This window comes from Squalius cephalus (genome assembly GCF_949319135.1).
Source record: "Squalius cephalus genome assembly, chromosome: 8".
Lineage (NCBI taxonomy): Eukaryota > Metazoa > Chordata > Actinopteri > Cypriniformes > Leuciscidae > Squalius > Squalius cephalus.
In genome coordinates, this window is record NC_137129.1 from 35,400,662 (window position 1) to 35,417,714 (window position 17,053).

At 38.5% G+C, this 17,053-nt stretch overlaps 1 protein-coding gene across 7 annotated transcripts; it reads left to right on the forward strand.

The window, feature by feature from the left end:
- The first annotated feature begins 257 nt into the window (after positions 1–257).
- Positions 258–15,737, forward strand: znf384a (zinc finger protein 384 a). 7 transcript variants are annotated; one of them, XR_013821931.1, is made up of 13 exons: positions 262–392; positions 3,754–3,821; positions 4,154–4,451; positions 4,544–4,666; positions 6,463–6,501; positions 7,346–7,512; positions 7,758–7,834; positions 8,636–8,860; positions 11,062–11,229; positions 11,441–11,519; positions 12,560–12,718; positions 12,865–13,374; positions 15,455–15,737. XR_013821931.1 is itself a non-coding variant. In XM_079877855.1 (12 exons), the coding sequence occupies exons 2-12, from the start codon at positions 3,759–3,761 to the stop codon at positions 13,258–13,260; spliced, it is 1,794 nt and encodes a 597-aa protein (XP_079733981.1). In that variant the 5' UTR covers positions 262–392; positions 3,754–3,758; the 3' UTR covers positions 13,261–15,737. The 7 variants fall into 7 exon arrangements, 5 of the variants coding, with proteins under 5 accessions (XP_079733985.1, XP_079733981.1, XP_079733984.1 ...); XR_013821932.1 differs by lacking the exon at positions 11,062–11,229; XM_079877855.1 differs by having other exon boundaries at positions 12,865–15,737.
- Positions 15,738–17,053: the final 1,316 nt, after the last annotated feature.

The window sequence follows — 17,053 nt, forward strand, 5'->3', positions numbered from 1 at the left end:
CAAAAATCATATTTCCATACATATTAACCTGGTTGCAGCGTGTTCATATTTCTTCACATAATTATTCTTATTAATATGCATGATATACAAATACATGATGATTTTCGAACATCATTTTAACATTTTGCAACAACAACAAAAAAAAAAAAAAAAAAAAAACGACCTCACATGGCGGAAGTGAATTTGGCGGTAAGCTTTTTGTAATTTTGACCTCATTCACAGGAAGTGTAGTCGAGCGGAGTCGGACAACCCTTCGAGAGAGAAAAAAATAGAAAAAAATTTAAGGGAAAAAAAATCGGTGAATCCAAGGGGTTCGGGCGGATTTGGACGAAGTTTCCGAACTGTCCCGGCCCGGAGGAGCCCTGGGGGTTGAAAGGGAATCGCCAGCACCGGTAATTAACACAGAGTTATGAGTCAATTGTGAATTATTTCTCCAAATTTGAGCAACTCACGCGGGCGCTTCTCCCCCTGTCTCGCCAGCCGGAAGTCTGCATGAAGCTGCGTCTCTCTCGCATTGGCGTCGACGTTTTTTTTTTTCACTCTCTTCGGTTTTTTTTTTTTATCCTCGAGTTTTTTTCTTTTTTATTTTCTCAGTGAGACTAACCGAGAGATGGGATGGAGGCATAGGGACATTATTGTTTGCAAGCGGAAGTTTACATGTTGCATAGCTTTTGGATAGTGCTGCTTTCTTTGCGTGCATAACAAAAGCTGACATTTTAATGGAGGCTGGTTGAGGAAGCCCTGATATCATTAATAGATGGTTTTGTGCCTTCCTAGCTACATTTCCTTTAGATTGTTCATGCATATGTCATTAACCTTGTCCCACTAGATAGAAACATGCTAAATGAGCTGTCATTGCAGAAAAACACGCATGCAAACCTTGCAAAACGAATAAAACGCGACATTGTTCACCTCCCTTGGTTTTATTTTGGCATGTATATGAAATGAAAGACGGTCAGATATGCACAAAAGTTGACTTGGAGGTTGACTTGCACATTTGATCTGGTTTTCCTTACGATCATCGGTCGCACACAGATTTGGCGCAGGATCGATGCTTTTGTTTTGATGCCTATTTATAGCGCGCGCGATTCTCAATGCAAGTTCTGTATCTCTCGTGCAATTAAACAATTTGCGGTGCAGTTGCAACAGACAACAACAAATTGTGTGGTTGTTTGTTTGTAAAAAAAAAAAAAAAAAAATCTAATATAAAAAAATCGAAATGTTTACCTCTTTGTTTTACAACTTTTATAAAAACTGTCACTAATATAACCCTGCTAAATATTTTTTTTTAACCAGCCTAAGCAAGTTCGCTGGTCTCCCAGCTTGGTCACTGTAGTTTTTTGGCTGGTTTAAAGTCAGTATGAAATGAAAATACACCATATTTTCTAAACGTATGTGATGATTTTATTGTGAACAATTCATCAGTGCATGTGTTTAATGTTTAGGGCCCGAGCACCAAAGGTGTGGGAATTGCTCCATTTATTTGACCTCGTTATGTTTAATGAAAATGTCATAACTGGATTTTCCAGTGCAAACGACAGGCTTCTCTCTGGTGATGTATGCAGGACTTCTCCAATCAATTAGTTTGCTTAAACTCCGCCCCTGCAGGCTCATGTTCATCTGCCGCCTCTTTTAAATACAATGCCCACATCTCAAAATGCCCCGCCCTACATGTTTTTTTCAATAATCTGTTACACTCAGACAAATGTCACAGTATGGACTTGACTGGTTTTAGCTTGTAGAATAGTTTGCCAAAACTTTTAAACCATGAAATCATTCAAAAAGTATTTTTTAAGGGAATATTGCAGTATTTTTTTTATATATATATATAAAAGATTTATCCATGCACATAATTGTTTTAAAATTCATGTGCCTTTGTTATCTTTAATCAATCTCCCTCCCGCCCACCCCAATAGAGGGTATGCATTGACGTCACTTTCCTGTCGGGACACGCCCCCCTCAGCTGGACTGAGTGGCAAAAGAGCTGCTGCACGACTGGAGTTAATAGGGGAAACTGCGAAAACGCAAATAAAACAAACAATAATCAGTTTAAACTGAAAGTTGGACTTGATGTAGTTTTCCTTTACAACTTACCAAAGAACCAGTGATCATGGATATTGACATGCAGCCAGGAATGATTTCCATGCTGGGGAAATACATAAAGCGAATTTGCCTGTGAACGCATTATATAAATACAATATAGGTAGGTCTAAATCCATGTGATCACTTATATCAATGTTATATATCGTCATATCGTCCAGCCTTAAAACTTGTATAGTTTTTTGTCAGTGTTTATTTAAAAACGTCCAATTATGCAGAATATACAATGCTAATTATTTAATTGATGAGTTGTCAATACAGTATATAACAATACAATATATAGGGTATGGTTTTACCCCTAAATTCAGCATATTGACACAGAATGATAACTGCAAATCCATCTTTTGCTGCCTGGGGTCCAGTTGTTTCTGTGAATTGCAGCGATCCATTTGCTTCTCTGTTCTGTAGCTTTCGGCAGTCTGTAAAAATATACCTCAGATTTCTTGTCAAATCTAGTTGTACAGTCAATCACAAAGCTCTTTCCAGTTTTAAATGTGTTTTTCGCGGCATTTACGCTGAAAACAAATGCTGCCGTTCAATCGTTTTGCCACTTAGTGGGCGTAACCGCAGTCACTCCGGCCGACGGTGACGTCGCACGCATACCCTCTATACCAGCGACATCTCGGCTGCATCCGAAATCACATACTTCCCAACTATAGTAGGCAAAACAACTGTATGTGTTAAAAGAGGTATGTCTGAAATCAGGGTACTCCTAAAAGAGTAGACAAAAAGTACCCGGATGACCTACTACTTCCGAGATTCTGAAGTGTGCATATGATGGACGCTTTGCTGTCCCAGAAGGCCATGGGAGAGGATTTGTAAATGGCAGTGAAGCAACCTAACTGACTGTATGTAGTATGTCAAGGTTACATTCATACTATATAGAACATATTTTTTTAGCGGTAATTACTTGTTCAAATTAAGTACCTTTTCAAGAAGAGAGTATGTGATTTCGGATGCAGTCCTCTTCTCTGATGACGGTGTTTGGTGTAGAGGCGGGACAATCACAGCAACAGCAAACCACAACCATCCAAACATCAAATCAATTCCCCATGTATTAAACCAAGTCCCGTCCTACATTTTTTCTTGCTTGAGAAGACGTTTCACTCTGATATACATCACAATAGAGAAGAAAAGACTTGCGCAAATTCTGTTTCATGCCAACTTTAAACCAGCCGAGCACCAGCTTGGCTAGACTGAGAAACCAACAAACCATCTTTGGCTGGTTGGCTGGTTGCCTGGTTCAAGCTGTTTTTCCTGCAGGGAGGTAATATGCAGGCTGAGTGGGCATGCATGCCTTTTTATGTCATTCATTTGTGTCAGTTATGTTTTACACATTGGGTTGTGCATGTATTGTGATTCCTAACCCAACACGCCTCTTTGCCATCCACCGGAAAGATGCTTCTTTATCCTTTGCCTAAAGATAAATAAAGTCAAGAGAGTAAAAATGCATGACATTTGACAGATGTTTCAAAGAAATTAAGAAAATAAATGTAATGCAAGGTACTTGGGTGCCAAAATGAATAAGTCTTGTCCAAGTTAAGTGAATAAATCTTCAGGCCACACGAGAAACATAAGGGCGAGGTGTCATTTCAGAACTGTTGCCAAAGGCAGAGTGGGTGTTTTACAAGTTATGTTGCTTTTCAATTGCAGAAATAATGGAAGATTCCCATTTCAACTCATCATACTTTTGGTCTCCCGTACCAACAGTACAAGGACAGGTAGACACCTTATTATTGGACTCTCTTGTACAGTACATCGTTGTGTCTTTAACAGACACGCCATGCTTATTGAGCACAATTTAGTAAATCAAAAAAACAAAACAAGCATACCAGTCCGGGATGGCTAACACCAGCCTCGCACTGATCCATGTGAAAGTTACACACTGGAAGCCCAGCACAAGCATTGAGAAAAAGTAACCCTTCCCTCGCTGCTCTCTCCTTTTTCCCCTTCATCCTTCATCTGTGTTATCTCTCAATCCATCGTCCTTTTCTCTTTCCTCCTTTCCTTTTTTCCCTTGTTTTTTCCCATTCGTTCCCCCCTGCGATTTTAGATTGAGAACGCCATGTTTCTGAACAAGATGAAAGAGCAGCTGGGACCGGACAAGGGCGCTTCTTTCCCACACTCGTCCGCTGCGCACTACCCTACGGCGGTGCTGACGGTGCCAGGCTCGGTCGCCATGGACACGGGAGCCATCGGGAGGGTGCCGAAACAGGAGGGTGGTGGAGGAGGAGGAGGAGCCGGGACAGCAGGGGCGCAAATGAATGCTGTAGGAGCACACCTGCACCCACCTCACACGTCCCAGAACATCACAGTGGTGCCCGTACCAACTACTGGCATCATGACTGCAGGTGGGTGTTCAAAGTTATCTCAAAGTGAGGAGATATTAACTAAAAGTTACAGAAATTTGGCCAAAATCATGTGTTTCCCTTCTGTCTCTCAGCGGGGTTAGTGATCACGACTCCTCAGGGCGCACTGGTCTCTCCTCCTGCTTCCTCTCAGTCTTTTGTTTCTGGACCACAAACGACTACCATGATTGTGTCCGCTCTACACCCAACAAACACAGGTAAACAATTTAACTGACCATTCAGACCCTTCCATCATATCCACCTTTAAATATATTTTTGTAGTGGTAAAACCAAAAGTATAAGGTTAGAAATAAGATTGATATTATGTATAGAATATGAATTATGTATAGAACTTCAATAAATAGTATTAAACTTGCATTTATTCATTGTAACATATGCTTTTTGTACATGTACTGTATAAACACACACGCACCCACACATGTATGTATATATGTATAGTACCTTGGCATTAAATTATCAAAAGAAAAAAAAAGTGCGAGGGTGTTTCTAATACAGCTGCTGAGGGACTGATAGTAAATTTAACATCTTACTGCCATGATCAGTCTCTCGATATCATTTTCATCTATTGGAAAGTCAATAGTGGATTTTTTTTCTTTCACCTTTGGAGCAAATGTTAATGCTAAAATGATATTTGCTGTGGTCTCATTAGATACCTCTATAGCCATTTACCATGCTATAGTTAATTTAAACCCAGAAATGTCCATTGTTCATTCGTATATCCTTGTTGAGCTGCGTGATTTCAAATGTTTGCATAGAAGTCGATGGAATTGATGTGCAGGTCTTAAATTAAATTAAGATCTTAAAAATGGTATTAAAAAGGTGCAATAGGTGATTCTCTACAGAATGTTTTTTTGTTATAATTGTTAAAAGTCTCCTGATAGCAATCACTATGTTAAATGGTCTAAATGTATTATAGCCTATATACATATCATCTGTGGAAGGCTTAGGACCATAAAATGTTGAACTAATTATTATTGTAGCGACAAATGACCATCTTGTCACTTAGAGGTGTTTGTAGGGCTATCTGACGCGTGGTTCCAAACAAATACACTTCCAGTCCAGTACTGCATTTATATTCTTTATTTGTCTCAGTTCTGATGCTCAAACACATTGCAATCACCAGTTAGCATGTCCTTACATGATCCTGACACGGTCAAAAATTGTTTGCTTCCCCATTACACCTAACATCTCTTGCTCTCTGATTACCTATATACCCTAAACCCACCCAGTGTTCTCCAGTGGAACTACAACAGACATTTAAATAGAGCATAATGGCTCTTACAATTATATTCTGTCCGAATGAAATAATACAATGACCTGCCTGTCCACGTATGTTTTACATTCCCTCGCGCCCCTTTTCGCACAGACATCATACGTCATCAGCACGTTTCATGCTATGCAGAGTTTATGCAGACAGACTTCAGTCACAGAGCACAGCAAATAAACAGCAGCCGCCTTTTACAGTTCCTAACAAATCAAAACAACGAGCTTATGCTGCGTTCACTCCATAACTACTGTAATTAAGAGATGGCAACCCGTGTCGTTCTAACCTGAGCTGTTCCTCAGACTCAGAATTATGCTTTGAGACATGAGGTACTTTAACGCCGTCTCTCGTGACGCTTTGCAGAGAGCTGTGTGCAGTCATGTGTTTTCGAGGAGGTGTGGCTTTGAACGGCGATTTGCAGGGAGGGTGGGATCGTATGCTAGCAGGCTAATGTTAGCATTTCCCAGATCACCTACTGCACCTTTAAATTGGAAGTGCTGAACCTGCAGATACCCTATAATTATTTTTATTTTTTTCACTTTCACGGTCTAAAACACCAGACACACACACAGATATGCTTGCTTACGCAGCCATCTCAGAGCCAAAGAAGCTGTAGGAAGTGAAAGTGATAGTGACTGTGGGAGGTAGTGAGAAGGGATGGATGATGGATGGAGAGAGGGAGGGACAGGGAGCTCTGTATGTTGAGTATGTTCTGCTTTTTCCTGTCAGAGGCTGTCCGGTCCCCTTCCCTCTATCTCCACAGCCACTGTAAGTATAATAGCACATGTACATCTCTACCAGAAACCTGCAATGACACTCACTCACACATCACTAAAGCTGTTATTGCAATGAAATGACATTTTATTTACCCTGTGTATTCATTTAGTGGTTTTAAAGGGATAGTTCACCCAAAACAGAAAATTCAGTCGTCATTTCCTCAACCGAAAGTTGTTCCACCTGTATAAGTTTCTTTCTTGTGCTGAACACAAACAAATATATTTTGAAGATTTGGAAGTAAGAAACTCATACAGGTCTGGAACAACTCGAGGGTGAGTAAATGATGACATACTTTTAATTTTTGGGTGAACTATCCCTTTAATACATGGATTAGCAATGTGATGGCTATTGACTAATAGTATTTACATAACCTGTCAGCAACCACCTTTTGCTGTGATAAGATTTCAGTTAAATTAATAAATTCATATAAGAACAACATTATTTCATATAATACAGTCATTTAGCATTAAAATTGGGTCAGAAATCTTTGTACTCAGGCATAATAAGATCATTGGTTTGGAAAACCACAATGTTTTGCCAAGGTAGACCTTTAATGTTACAATGTTGCATAAGGTTTTTAGCACACATTTAGGTCAGTTTTATTGAAATTTATCTGAAAGGTTTACTAAATAATTGACTTGATGTTTGTAGGTCATGTCAGACCATTGAACATTTCAGACATTTTGTTGAAAAGTGCAGTAAAGAGTTTGTCACAAGTTTAAAACTCCTCATTGGCTTTATCTTCTGAATGTAGTTGCAGGAAGAAATTATGCACATTATGTTTTATAGTCAATATTACATTACTCTTGTTTTTTTGCCCTCCTGACATGAACAGACAAGAAAGAGGATGGCAGTATCCCACCTGCTGTAGTCATGCCAGTTCCTGCGAAGCGGGGGAGAAAGAAGAAGTCCATGATGCAAAGGGCAGGTCCCGTTTCAGCCCACACTCTCGCCACAGGAAATGATGCGCTGATTCTTGCGCACCTGGCCGCTGGGGGACAGGTGAGGTGTTGCTGAGGTGTCATAATTTTACCTTCATATAAAGAAGTTCTTGTTTATAATAAGTCAGTCAACTCTGAAAAGGAGTCAAATTCTTACTTTAAAAACATTAAAATTGTAAGAAATAGACAAGTTTGTTATTGTGGTGTTGTTATTTGTTTAAAAGACTCTCAAAACACGCTTCTCTACTAAAAGAAGGGATAAGTAAGTAAAAGTTTACTTATGTTAAGCTGCTCACTGTATTACAGCACAACACAAGTGACCCGTACGACCTCTCCAACGATGAGGATGATCATCAAAGCAAAGATGGAAACAAGTCCTACAGGTAACTATTATTGGTTAAGGAATATCTTAATTTAAACAGGGAATTATTGAAAAATATAGCCATTTTTCTTAAATATCTTGGAAAAAATTGGAAAACAAATTATTTTGTGGTTTTAATTTAATACTCTATTATCTGATTTGATTGATTTTAGTGTGTATTTAGAAGACTATAAAAAAAAATGATTGTACTTTTAACAGTAAAAGACTAAAATGCTACTGTAAAAGCGTAATTGTTTAACAGTAAGTTTCTTTGGTCTGTACGGTCACACCAACACTGTTTGCATGTCTATTAGTACTTTTATTTGAACTTTATTCTAATAAGTTTAATTTCATAACATTTTGACCAGAAAAATTGTTGTTTTCAGTAAGAAAACATCTCTATATCTAGATGATAAATGTAATGCATTATTTAGAATTTATGAGATGTATTGTGATACATTTTTGTAAAAAACTTCAATAAAGGTCTTGAAAGTGTTGTCGTGGAAATTCTCAATACAAATGCAGCCTACTTAATACAAAACTAATCTGACTTCACCACGGACAATTCGGACAACCTCTGGTTGTCAATATAATATAATACAATAACTACAGTTCTCTGGGTAATTCCCGTCCCCAATAAAATACAATATAATACTATAGTATTTCAGGGTAATTCCCTTCTCAAGTACATACAATACAGTACAATACTTTGAGATAATTCCCCTCCTGAAGTATGGTAATGGTGTCCCATTAAGAAGCTACTATCACTTTCTAATGCAATTTGGATTTCTAATGCAAATGCACTGCTGATATTTCTCTGTAGGTGCCGGATGTGTGCGGTGACGTTCTTCAGCAAATCAGACATGCAGATTCATGCCAAGTCACACACAGAGGCGAAGCCGCACAAGTGTCCTCACTGCTCTAAATCGTTTGCCAACTCCAGCTATCTGGCGCAGCACATCCGCATCCACAGCGGCGCCAAACCCTACACCTGCTCCTACTGCCAGAAAACCTTCAGACAGCTCAGTCACTTACAGCAGCATACACGGTATGTGTGTGTGTGTGTGTGTGTGTGTGTGTGTGTGTGTGTGTGTGTGTGTGTTGTGTACCTTATTAAAGTATGTACTACTACACCTCCTACAGGATGGACCCACATCTAGCCAGATCTAGGCATTGTTTAGTTGGCCTAGTTGTGCTTTTGATTAGGATGAGCATGTTTATCTTTATCTTTTTCCATTCTCTCTTTCTCTTTATACCTCCTTGCCCTTTCTTACCCTGATGCTGTGACATTTGAGCTTGCACACACTTCTAATTTAAACAGGACAATATTTTCTCTGAAGAATGAAGCAGGTCTTTTTTGACTTATGCTAATTTCATCACTCATCTGCTTGTCTTATTTTACACCACAATGACTAACTTTCTTTTATTTCATTTTGTACACTTTAAGTTTGTCAATGTCCTGTTGCCATTTGTACTGACATTGTAATCTTCATTATGCACTTTCACAAAGTTTTTTATTTAATGTACACGTCATATATAAAAAACACACGTGACTTTGCCTCAACAAGAGGCTGTGATTGGATATCTGGACTAACTAGCGGATCGGTTTCATTGTACAGCATCTCAAATGTTGTTCTGAAATGCCTTCATCAGAATGATTTGGTTGAAGTCCCACCCAGAAGCGTCTTACACGATTGCATTGCCAAACACCAGCATCTGAATGCAAGATAACACGACAGCGTTTATTGCGTTTTGTTTGTGCGCTCTGAGACGCAAGTCATTTATGATGGAGAAAACAGTGGCTTACCCAGTTGCAGCAACTTCCATTTTTACAGATAATTTGTGGCAATTTACCAGAAATTGAGAGTTTTTTCTCTTGAACACATGGGATGGAAACGGTGCTTTATTCGCAAATATTTTACGCAATATTCCAATTTTGCGCATAAGTTAAATTCACAACTTTGGATGTAAACATAGCTAATGAAGCCGGCCTTTGAGAAGACTCACTCCGATGGTGTAGGCGTAGAAGTTAAGTTAAACATGCTGTGCAGTAAGCGCTGCACTTATTTAGCTTCCACAATCCGCATTTACACTTAGAAATTAGCCTAATATTAGTGCACTTTTATCCAGGTTAATGTTAAAGGGATAGTTGACCCAAAAATGAAAATTCTGTCATAATTTACTCACCCTCAAGTTGTTCCAAACCTGTATGAATTTCTTTTATCTGCTGAACACAAAGAAAGATATTTTACTGTTGAAGTCTATGGTGCCCAATAACTTGAACCAACTTGTTGGTTCTTCAAAATATCTTCTTTTGTGTTCAGCAGAACAAAGAAATGTATACAGGTTTGGAACAACTTGAGGGTGAGTAAATGATGACAGAATTTTTGTGTCAACTATCCCTTTAACGTTAAAGCGAGTGGCCTTGTGAAGTTGCTAATATTACATGTTTTGAATGATGAAGTCATGTTTGAGGTCGCACATCACCTTTTTGTGGTCATTCTTACCATATTACGGCATGGACCAGTCGTGTTTATGATCTGTCACTGCGTGACTAGGCCAGTTCCTGTGTTTTTTTTTTCCTTGACTGACTAATTAAAATTTTATAGACCAAGCCTCCTCTCGCCGACTAACGTTTAGTCGACTATTGTGGGCAGCCTTAATCATTTTTGACTTTAGTCCCTTTAGTGTGTAAAAACTAATTGAAACCATATTGACAGTAAATACACTTAAATGGGCGCCTAGCTGGCCTGAAGAATATAAAGCGTCATTTAGTCTTTGTTTGCTTCTGTATTACTTGAGTTTCTTCGCTACATTATTTGGCTTGTCATGTCCTTTTCCTCTCATTTCCATGTCATTTTTATGCTATTAACAAGAATGAGTCTTTAATTGAATTTCATCTCACTTTATCTTCATCATATCTGTTTCATCTGCTTCATTCTGCTGTGGTTTAAAGGCTCTGGGGTGGTTTCATATAAACCTATAGTTAGGGAGGGGGAAAGGATGCTGGTGAGAGAGAGAGAATGAGAGAGAGAGGATAAGATGAAGTGCCTTGTGTTTTTGTGTGCTGCGTTTCGTAACCCAGACACCACAAAGAGCACCGTCACATTGCTAAAAGCATGAAACCTACAGCAAATTTTTATGATACAGTCATGATTTGATCCACATAGGGGTCATTTATTGATTTATTGGTGAATCTCTCTCTGTTTTTTTCTCTCTTTTCATCCCCTTCCCTTCATCCCTTGTTAGAAACCACACAGAGGGCAAACCGCACAAGTGTCCTCACTGCTCCAAATCGTTTGCCAACTCCAGCTACCTGTCCCAGCACATCCGCATCCACAGTGGCGCCAAACCCTACACCTGCTCCTACTGCCAGAAAACCTTCAGACAGCTCAGTCACTTACAGCAGCATAACAGGTAACAGACAGGGAGAGAGAATCAGTACTGGACTACTATATACAGCTCCTCGCATCCTCTTCCTCTTTCCTTCCTCCTCTGTTGTCTGTCATCTGTCATGCTGTAGTTGTGAGGATTGTGTAGTCTAGACGCTCCAGAATGTATTCATGTGATCTTGAAATTTAGATCCTAGATTTCTAATTAAATGCTTCTTTTTTTGTTGTTGTTGAAGGATTCACACTGGTGATCGGCCGTACAAGTGTGTCCATCCCGGCTGTGAGAAAGCTTTCACCCAACTATCCAACCTCCAGGTAACCATCTTCAGCTGATTGATAGATTTCTGCAGAAGTGACTGAAATCCTGGTCCTGTGGTGCATCTGATCAGCATAAACTGACACTAGGGTTGTGAACAGAGTTTGTTTTTAATAAGATACTTGTACCAAATGATTTTTCATGAGCTTTGGTTCCACTGCGGACTGAACACTGTACTAAAGTACACTGAAAATTACTATCCAAGAAGTCCATATGCATATGAAAGCCCACTTCAGTTCCAAAATTATTGACTCTTCGGTTCGTTTTAGTGAATCAAAAACACTTATGAATACGTATGAGTGGTTACTGCATTATCTGACTCATTTACTGAACCATAAATCAACTATTTTGTCACTTGAGACCTAAGTCAGTTTAGTAACTGGTTGTTCATATGAGGTGTGTAAATACACATTTTTCTTCTGTGTGATGCAAAGCTGTAATTTCAGCATCATTACTCCAGTCCTCAGTGTCACATGATCCTTCATAAGTCATTCTTATTTGCTGATTTGGTGCTCAAGACATAGTTTATCAGTTGAAAACATTTGTGCTGCTTAATATTTTTGTGGAAACTGATGCATTTTTTCAGGATTATTTGAAAATAGAAAGTTCAAAAGAGCAGCTTTAATTTGAAATAGAAATCTTTTGTAGAATTAAATTACTTTAATTAGACTTTACTGTCACTTTGATAATTTAATGTGTTCTTGCTGAATAAAATAATTCATTTCTTAAAAAACAAACAAAAAAAAAAAACGTACTGACCCAAAAATTTTGAACTGTAGTGTAGTTGGGTCCAAATATTGGATTGCATTTATGTCATTAAAATGTTTTTTAAATGTGCCTTTTGCAAGAATTTAATTTGAATTTTTTTCTGATTTATCAAATCTGAAATTCTCATAATTTGGCAACAGAGGGCAGTAAATGCATTACATTGGTATTGCACTCCTTATGATTTCCATCCCTAACTAACACTAAACTTACATAAATCATTTCTAAATACAATTGTGTATGTATTTTTTATTAATTCAGACTGTTTTTTCAGTCTCATCGAAGACAGCACAACAAGGACAAGCCATACAAATGTCACAACTGTAACCGCGGTTATACGGATGCGACCAGCTTGGAGGTTCACTTGTCTACACATACGGTGAAACACGCCAAACTCTACTCCTGTGGCCTCTGCAACCGCGCATACACATCTGTAAGATCCCTCCCACAATGCCTGAATCCTTCATCGACTGTCTTATCATTCTTCAGTTTGATTATTATTAGATTATCAATTATAGATAGGAGTTAGTTAGAGATGTTTGAGTTTGATGCATTTTTCTATTTTTGTTTCTTTTCTAGGAGACGTACCTGATGAAACACATGCGGAAACACAACCCAGACCCTCTGACAGTGGCGGCTGCAGTGGCTGCCCAGCAAGCCCAGCAGGGCCAGAACCCGGCTCAGCCCTCGGGTGGAGGATCCGGCAGGGGTCGCGGGCGAGGAAGGGGCGGCGGAGCTGCGGGAGCCAGAGCGGGACCAGCGGCTCAAGCCCAGAACCAGCCCAATCCCAACCCGCCAACCAGTTACTCTGTTGCGGAGGGAATACCCTGCCCTTTCGACCTGCACCAGTACAAGACCGTGTCGGCTGGAGAGATCCAGTACAAGCCTGTCAGCGTGGCCGAACTGACGGCCCACAAAGACCTCTGCCTCACCGTCTCCACCTCTGCCATCCAGGTGGAGCACATGAACTCGTAGAGCAACTCGAGGAGGATGAGAGCGAGGAGGTGGGGTGAGGAGAAATGGACCATGAGTTGGGAAGGAAATAAAAACACTGCCTTGGGACAGAGGAGGATTTCCAAATTCAGACTGGTAGGATGAGGGGAGGGAAGGATGGCAGATGGAGGAGAAACGAAGAGATGGAGGAGCTAATTAACTCTGAGTTGTCTTTCTTTAGACTTGCTTTGCAGTGTCACAAAAAAGGCCTTAAGCTGTCATGATGACTATTTTCAGTTAGCAACTATTTCAATATATTCAATACTCAACCCCTTTTGCCACTATAAAGTGCAACAGTTGGCTTCTGGAAGTAAAAATCCCATTCATTTTCTCCATAGAGTAATTGATTTTTTAATAATATCTTACGGTGTGTTCACACTTGGCATGTTTGGTTCGATTAAAATGAACCCTGGTGCGATTGCTTTATTAGTGCGGTTCATTTGAATAAGTGTGAACGCTGCCATACAAACCCTGGTGCCACCAAACAAGTGGACCGAGACCGCTGAAAAGATGGGTCTCGATACACTTCCAAACAAAATACTAATGCAACACGGACCAAAGACATGTAAACGAACCAAAAACAGGACATGATGTCACAAGATGCGACCCTAAAAAGGACAGAATGCTCAAGAATACCTGTTTTTTTTCTGGTCATAGTCGAGATGTTGCCCATCACAGTTCGGTACAGGCATCAGAACCGCGTCTCCTCGCAGCAGATCTTCATTTGTGTGTGTGACGGAGTCATTCCTGTCGCTGTTTTGACTCCGTTACACATTTTATAAGCTCTTCACGAGTTCTCAGCTGGTCAAAACACCATCATATGTAGGCTACGCACATACAGCGAGCGCATTTAGCCCAGAACACAGCATTGTTTTGAATGTTCGGTAAGTTCCAACTCAAAATATACATCATAGAAGCTGACCAATCAGGTTGTGAACGTATCCATATGCCTTTAGGTTTGGTATCTTTAGGTTCGTTTTCTAGATTTGTTTTCTTCTTGGTCCTGACCAAACCATCCAAGCAAACTGAACTGCAAGTGTGAACACACCCTTATAGACATTCAAAACAGACCAGATATGCTTCTGTTGAAGCCATCAATTAAGCAAACATGTTTAATAGTGGAATTCCTGATGAAAAACTACATTAGCCACGATTCTGCAAAGACAGCTCCAATAAGCTAATCACAACAAGCTAATTGCACCAAGCACTAAACCTTTGTGTTTTTGTCCGACTTTCAAATCCTTTTTTTCTTCAAAATCAAAGCTTTTAATGATGATTCACCCAATAGCTAGTTGGTTTGGTTCATGCTTTATAACTTTAATGAAAATATATATTTTTAAATCCCTATGGGAAAAATACTTCAGAACACCAAGGCCATTGAAAAAGTTACTCAGCAAGAACCATGGGTTATCAAAAGAAATGAAATAGGGATCTGTGAACCTCTCAAAGAGTTTCCAATGATTTGAGAGCCAAAGATTGACATAACTGACTTCAAAACCTTCCTATAAACACATTATGGTCTTACACCTAATTTTGAGAACATATTGTAATAAGTAATTTCGTTCGGGTTCTTTATACCACCGCGAGCTAGTTTGATTTAATGGTCTACATAAAATTGATAGTGTACATATGTTTTCAAACGATTCCATTTCAGAGAATAAAGCACTTTGTTAGTGGAAAAGGGATAATTGAGCAAATTTATTTTATGTTGGTGATAAAATTTGTCAAGTTTTTTCCATCACTACCTAGATGAACACACAAACCTAAAACAAAAATGAATTTGCTTAAGGGATTGTGCGAGTATGAATATAAACACTCCGATATACATCATGATCGCGACTTCATGAGTGGCAGTTAACAAAGACTACCATATGCTTTTATCAAGCTGTGAAAACCAGCAAGTTTACTTTTTTCTAATTTATAAATGTTACAAATGCTGGTAAACAAAATGGACAAAAACCAAAGTATCCGATAAATGAATTGTACAGAATTGCATCAAGTTTACATGAAATATTTTGCAGGAAGATGCACACATACCTGCAGCATTTAAACAGGTCAATACCAATAGTTCACCCAATAATTCAATTTAATTTATTGTCCCTTATGTTGTTCCAAATCCGTATGACTTTGTAAGCACTTCTGGAGTGTTAATGCCTTTTATGACACTGCTTTGCAGGCCTGCTGATTGACATGTCAAGTAAACGTGCAACTGGTTTGTCACTGCCAGCCGAGACCTGTTGGAAAGAGGAGGCCAAGACTGCACTAAAGGGACAGAAGCTAATGGTTTATGGGAGATGGCACTTAAATGAACTTTTTTTATTCATCGTTTCTGTTTTCGTCGTTACATTTTAGCCATTTATCACATGTATTTTTCTATTGTCCTTGTGTATGTATGTGTTTGAGTGTGAAGGGTTGGTTGAAAGCATGTAAGAGAACATTTTAAGAAGGAGATGAATGTGTGAAAACATCTATAAAGTTGTCAATTTTTTTTTTTTAAACCTTAAGTTTAGTCATTTTATATTTTCTTGACCTTCCTTACAAAGAGTTTTTGTTTTTTGTTTTTCAGAAAGGAAGGAAAGGGGAAAAAATATTGTGCAGACAACAATTTGGTTACCAGGTACTATTTAGTAGTGTTTTTTTAAAAACCTTTAATACTAGTTATTATTATATTAACTGTTATTTTTTATGCAATTATTACTATCATCATCATTATCCATTGGGAGTTACTCTCTGTGTGTGTGTATATATATATAGAGATGACGTGTTCATTCTAAAAGGGAAGGATTGTCTTTCTGGTCCAGCTGAAATATGATTTTTAAAAAATGTATTAAAGGCAACATTAGAGATCAGAGTACGGGATGTTAACATATTGCTAAACCATCCGATCACTGACCTACATGATGCCATCTGTGTCCAGTAAGCAGCCAGGTGATTGGCTAGTCCTCCACTTATAATCCTCGTTGTATCCATATATGTCTTTGGAAAATAACACGGTTCTCAATATTATTATTAATGTTACTTCTGTCACTCCTAATACTTATTATTAACTACTCTTTAAGATGACTTTGCTGTATAGATCAACACTCATTCATCTGACGTAACTGTTTCTCCTAATATGAACAATAAAAAAGATAAACACATTTTATTTGGAATAGTCATGTTATTGTCCAATGCAATTTGGATAAAAATTACAATTTGCTGTTTGACTTTACTTTTAGATTTTTTAAGAGCTTGGAAAATGTCTTTTTGCATGCATATATTTTTATATTTCCATACTCGTTTCTCTCCCCTCTGGGAAAAAAAAAAAAGTCCTGATTTGTTGTAATTGCAGTTCTCCGATAAAATTGTAACATATTTCATACGGCGTTTAGGTTAGAACTTGTGTGGGTATTTACAAAGATGAACATTTTAGGAGCAATTGGGATGTACAGTAGTATTTATAGTGCCGTATTCAGAATACAACACTTGTTTTTTTAAAAAAAATGCTTGTTTTATCTATAGTGCTTAACAATGTTTTTGTAATAAGAACATATTCGCATTAAAATTATCTTAAAGAATTTTTTTTTGTTAATGAAAGGGTTTTATCGTGTCACCGCATGTTCCAGACAGCCGGTCAGTCTGTGCATTAGAGGATCCGATTCAATCAGAAACAAATGAGTGGTTGAATCAATCACTCAGCTGATTTGTTCAAAACACTGATATTTCAGGAACGAATGAACTAACAATTACGTGTTGCTCAGAGACTATACGGTTGTTTCTGCTTTGACTTTGTTTG

Bases quoted from the DNA above. Each gene is read 5' to 3' on its own strand.
- znf384a (XM_079877855.1), top strand. From the start codon at position 3,759: ATGGAAGATTCCCATTTCAACTCATCATACTTTTGGTCTCCCGTACCA. The intron at 4,667-6,462 runs GTAAACAATTTA...TTTTCCTGTCAG, and splicing joins TCTACACCCAACAAACACAG to AGGCTGTCCGGTCCCCTTCC. The intron at 7,835-8,635 runs GTAACTATTATT...ATTTCTCTGTAG, and splicing joins GATGGAAACAAGTCCTACAG to GTGCCGGATGTGTGCGGTGA.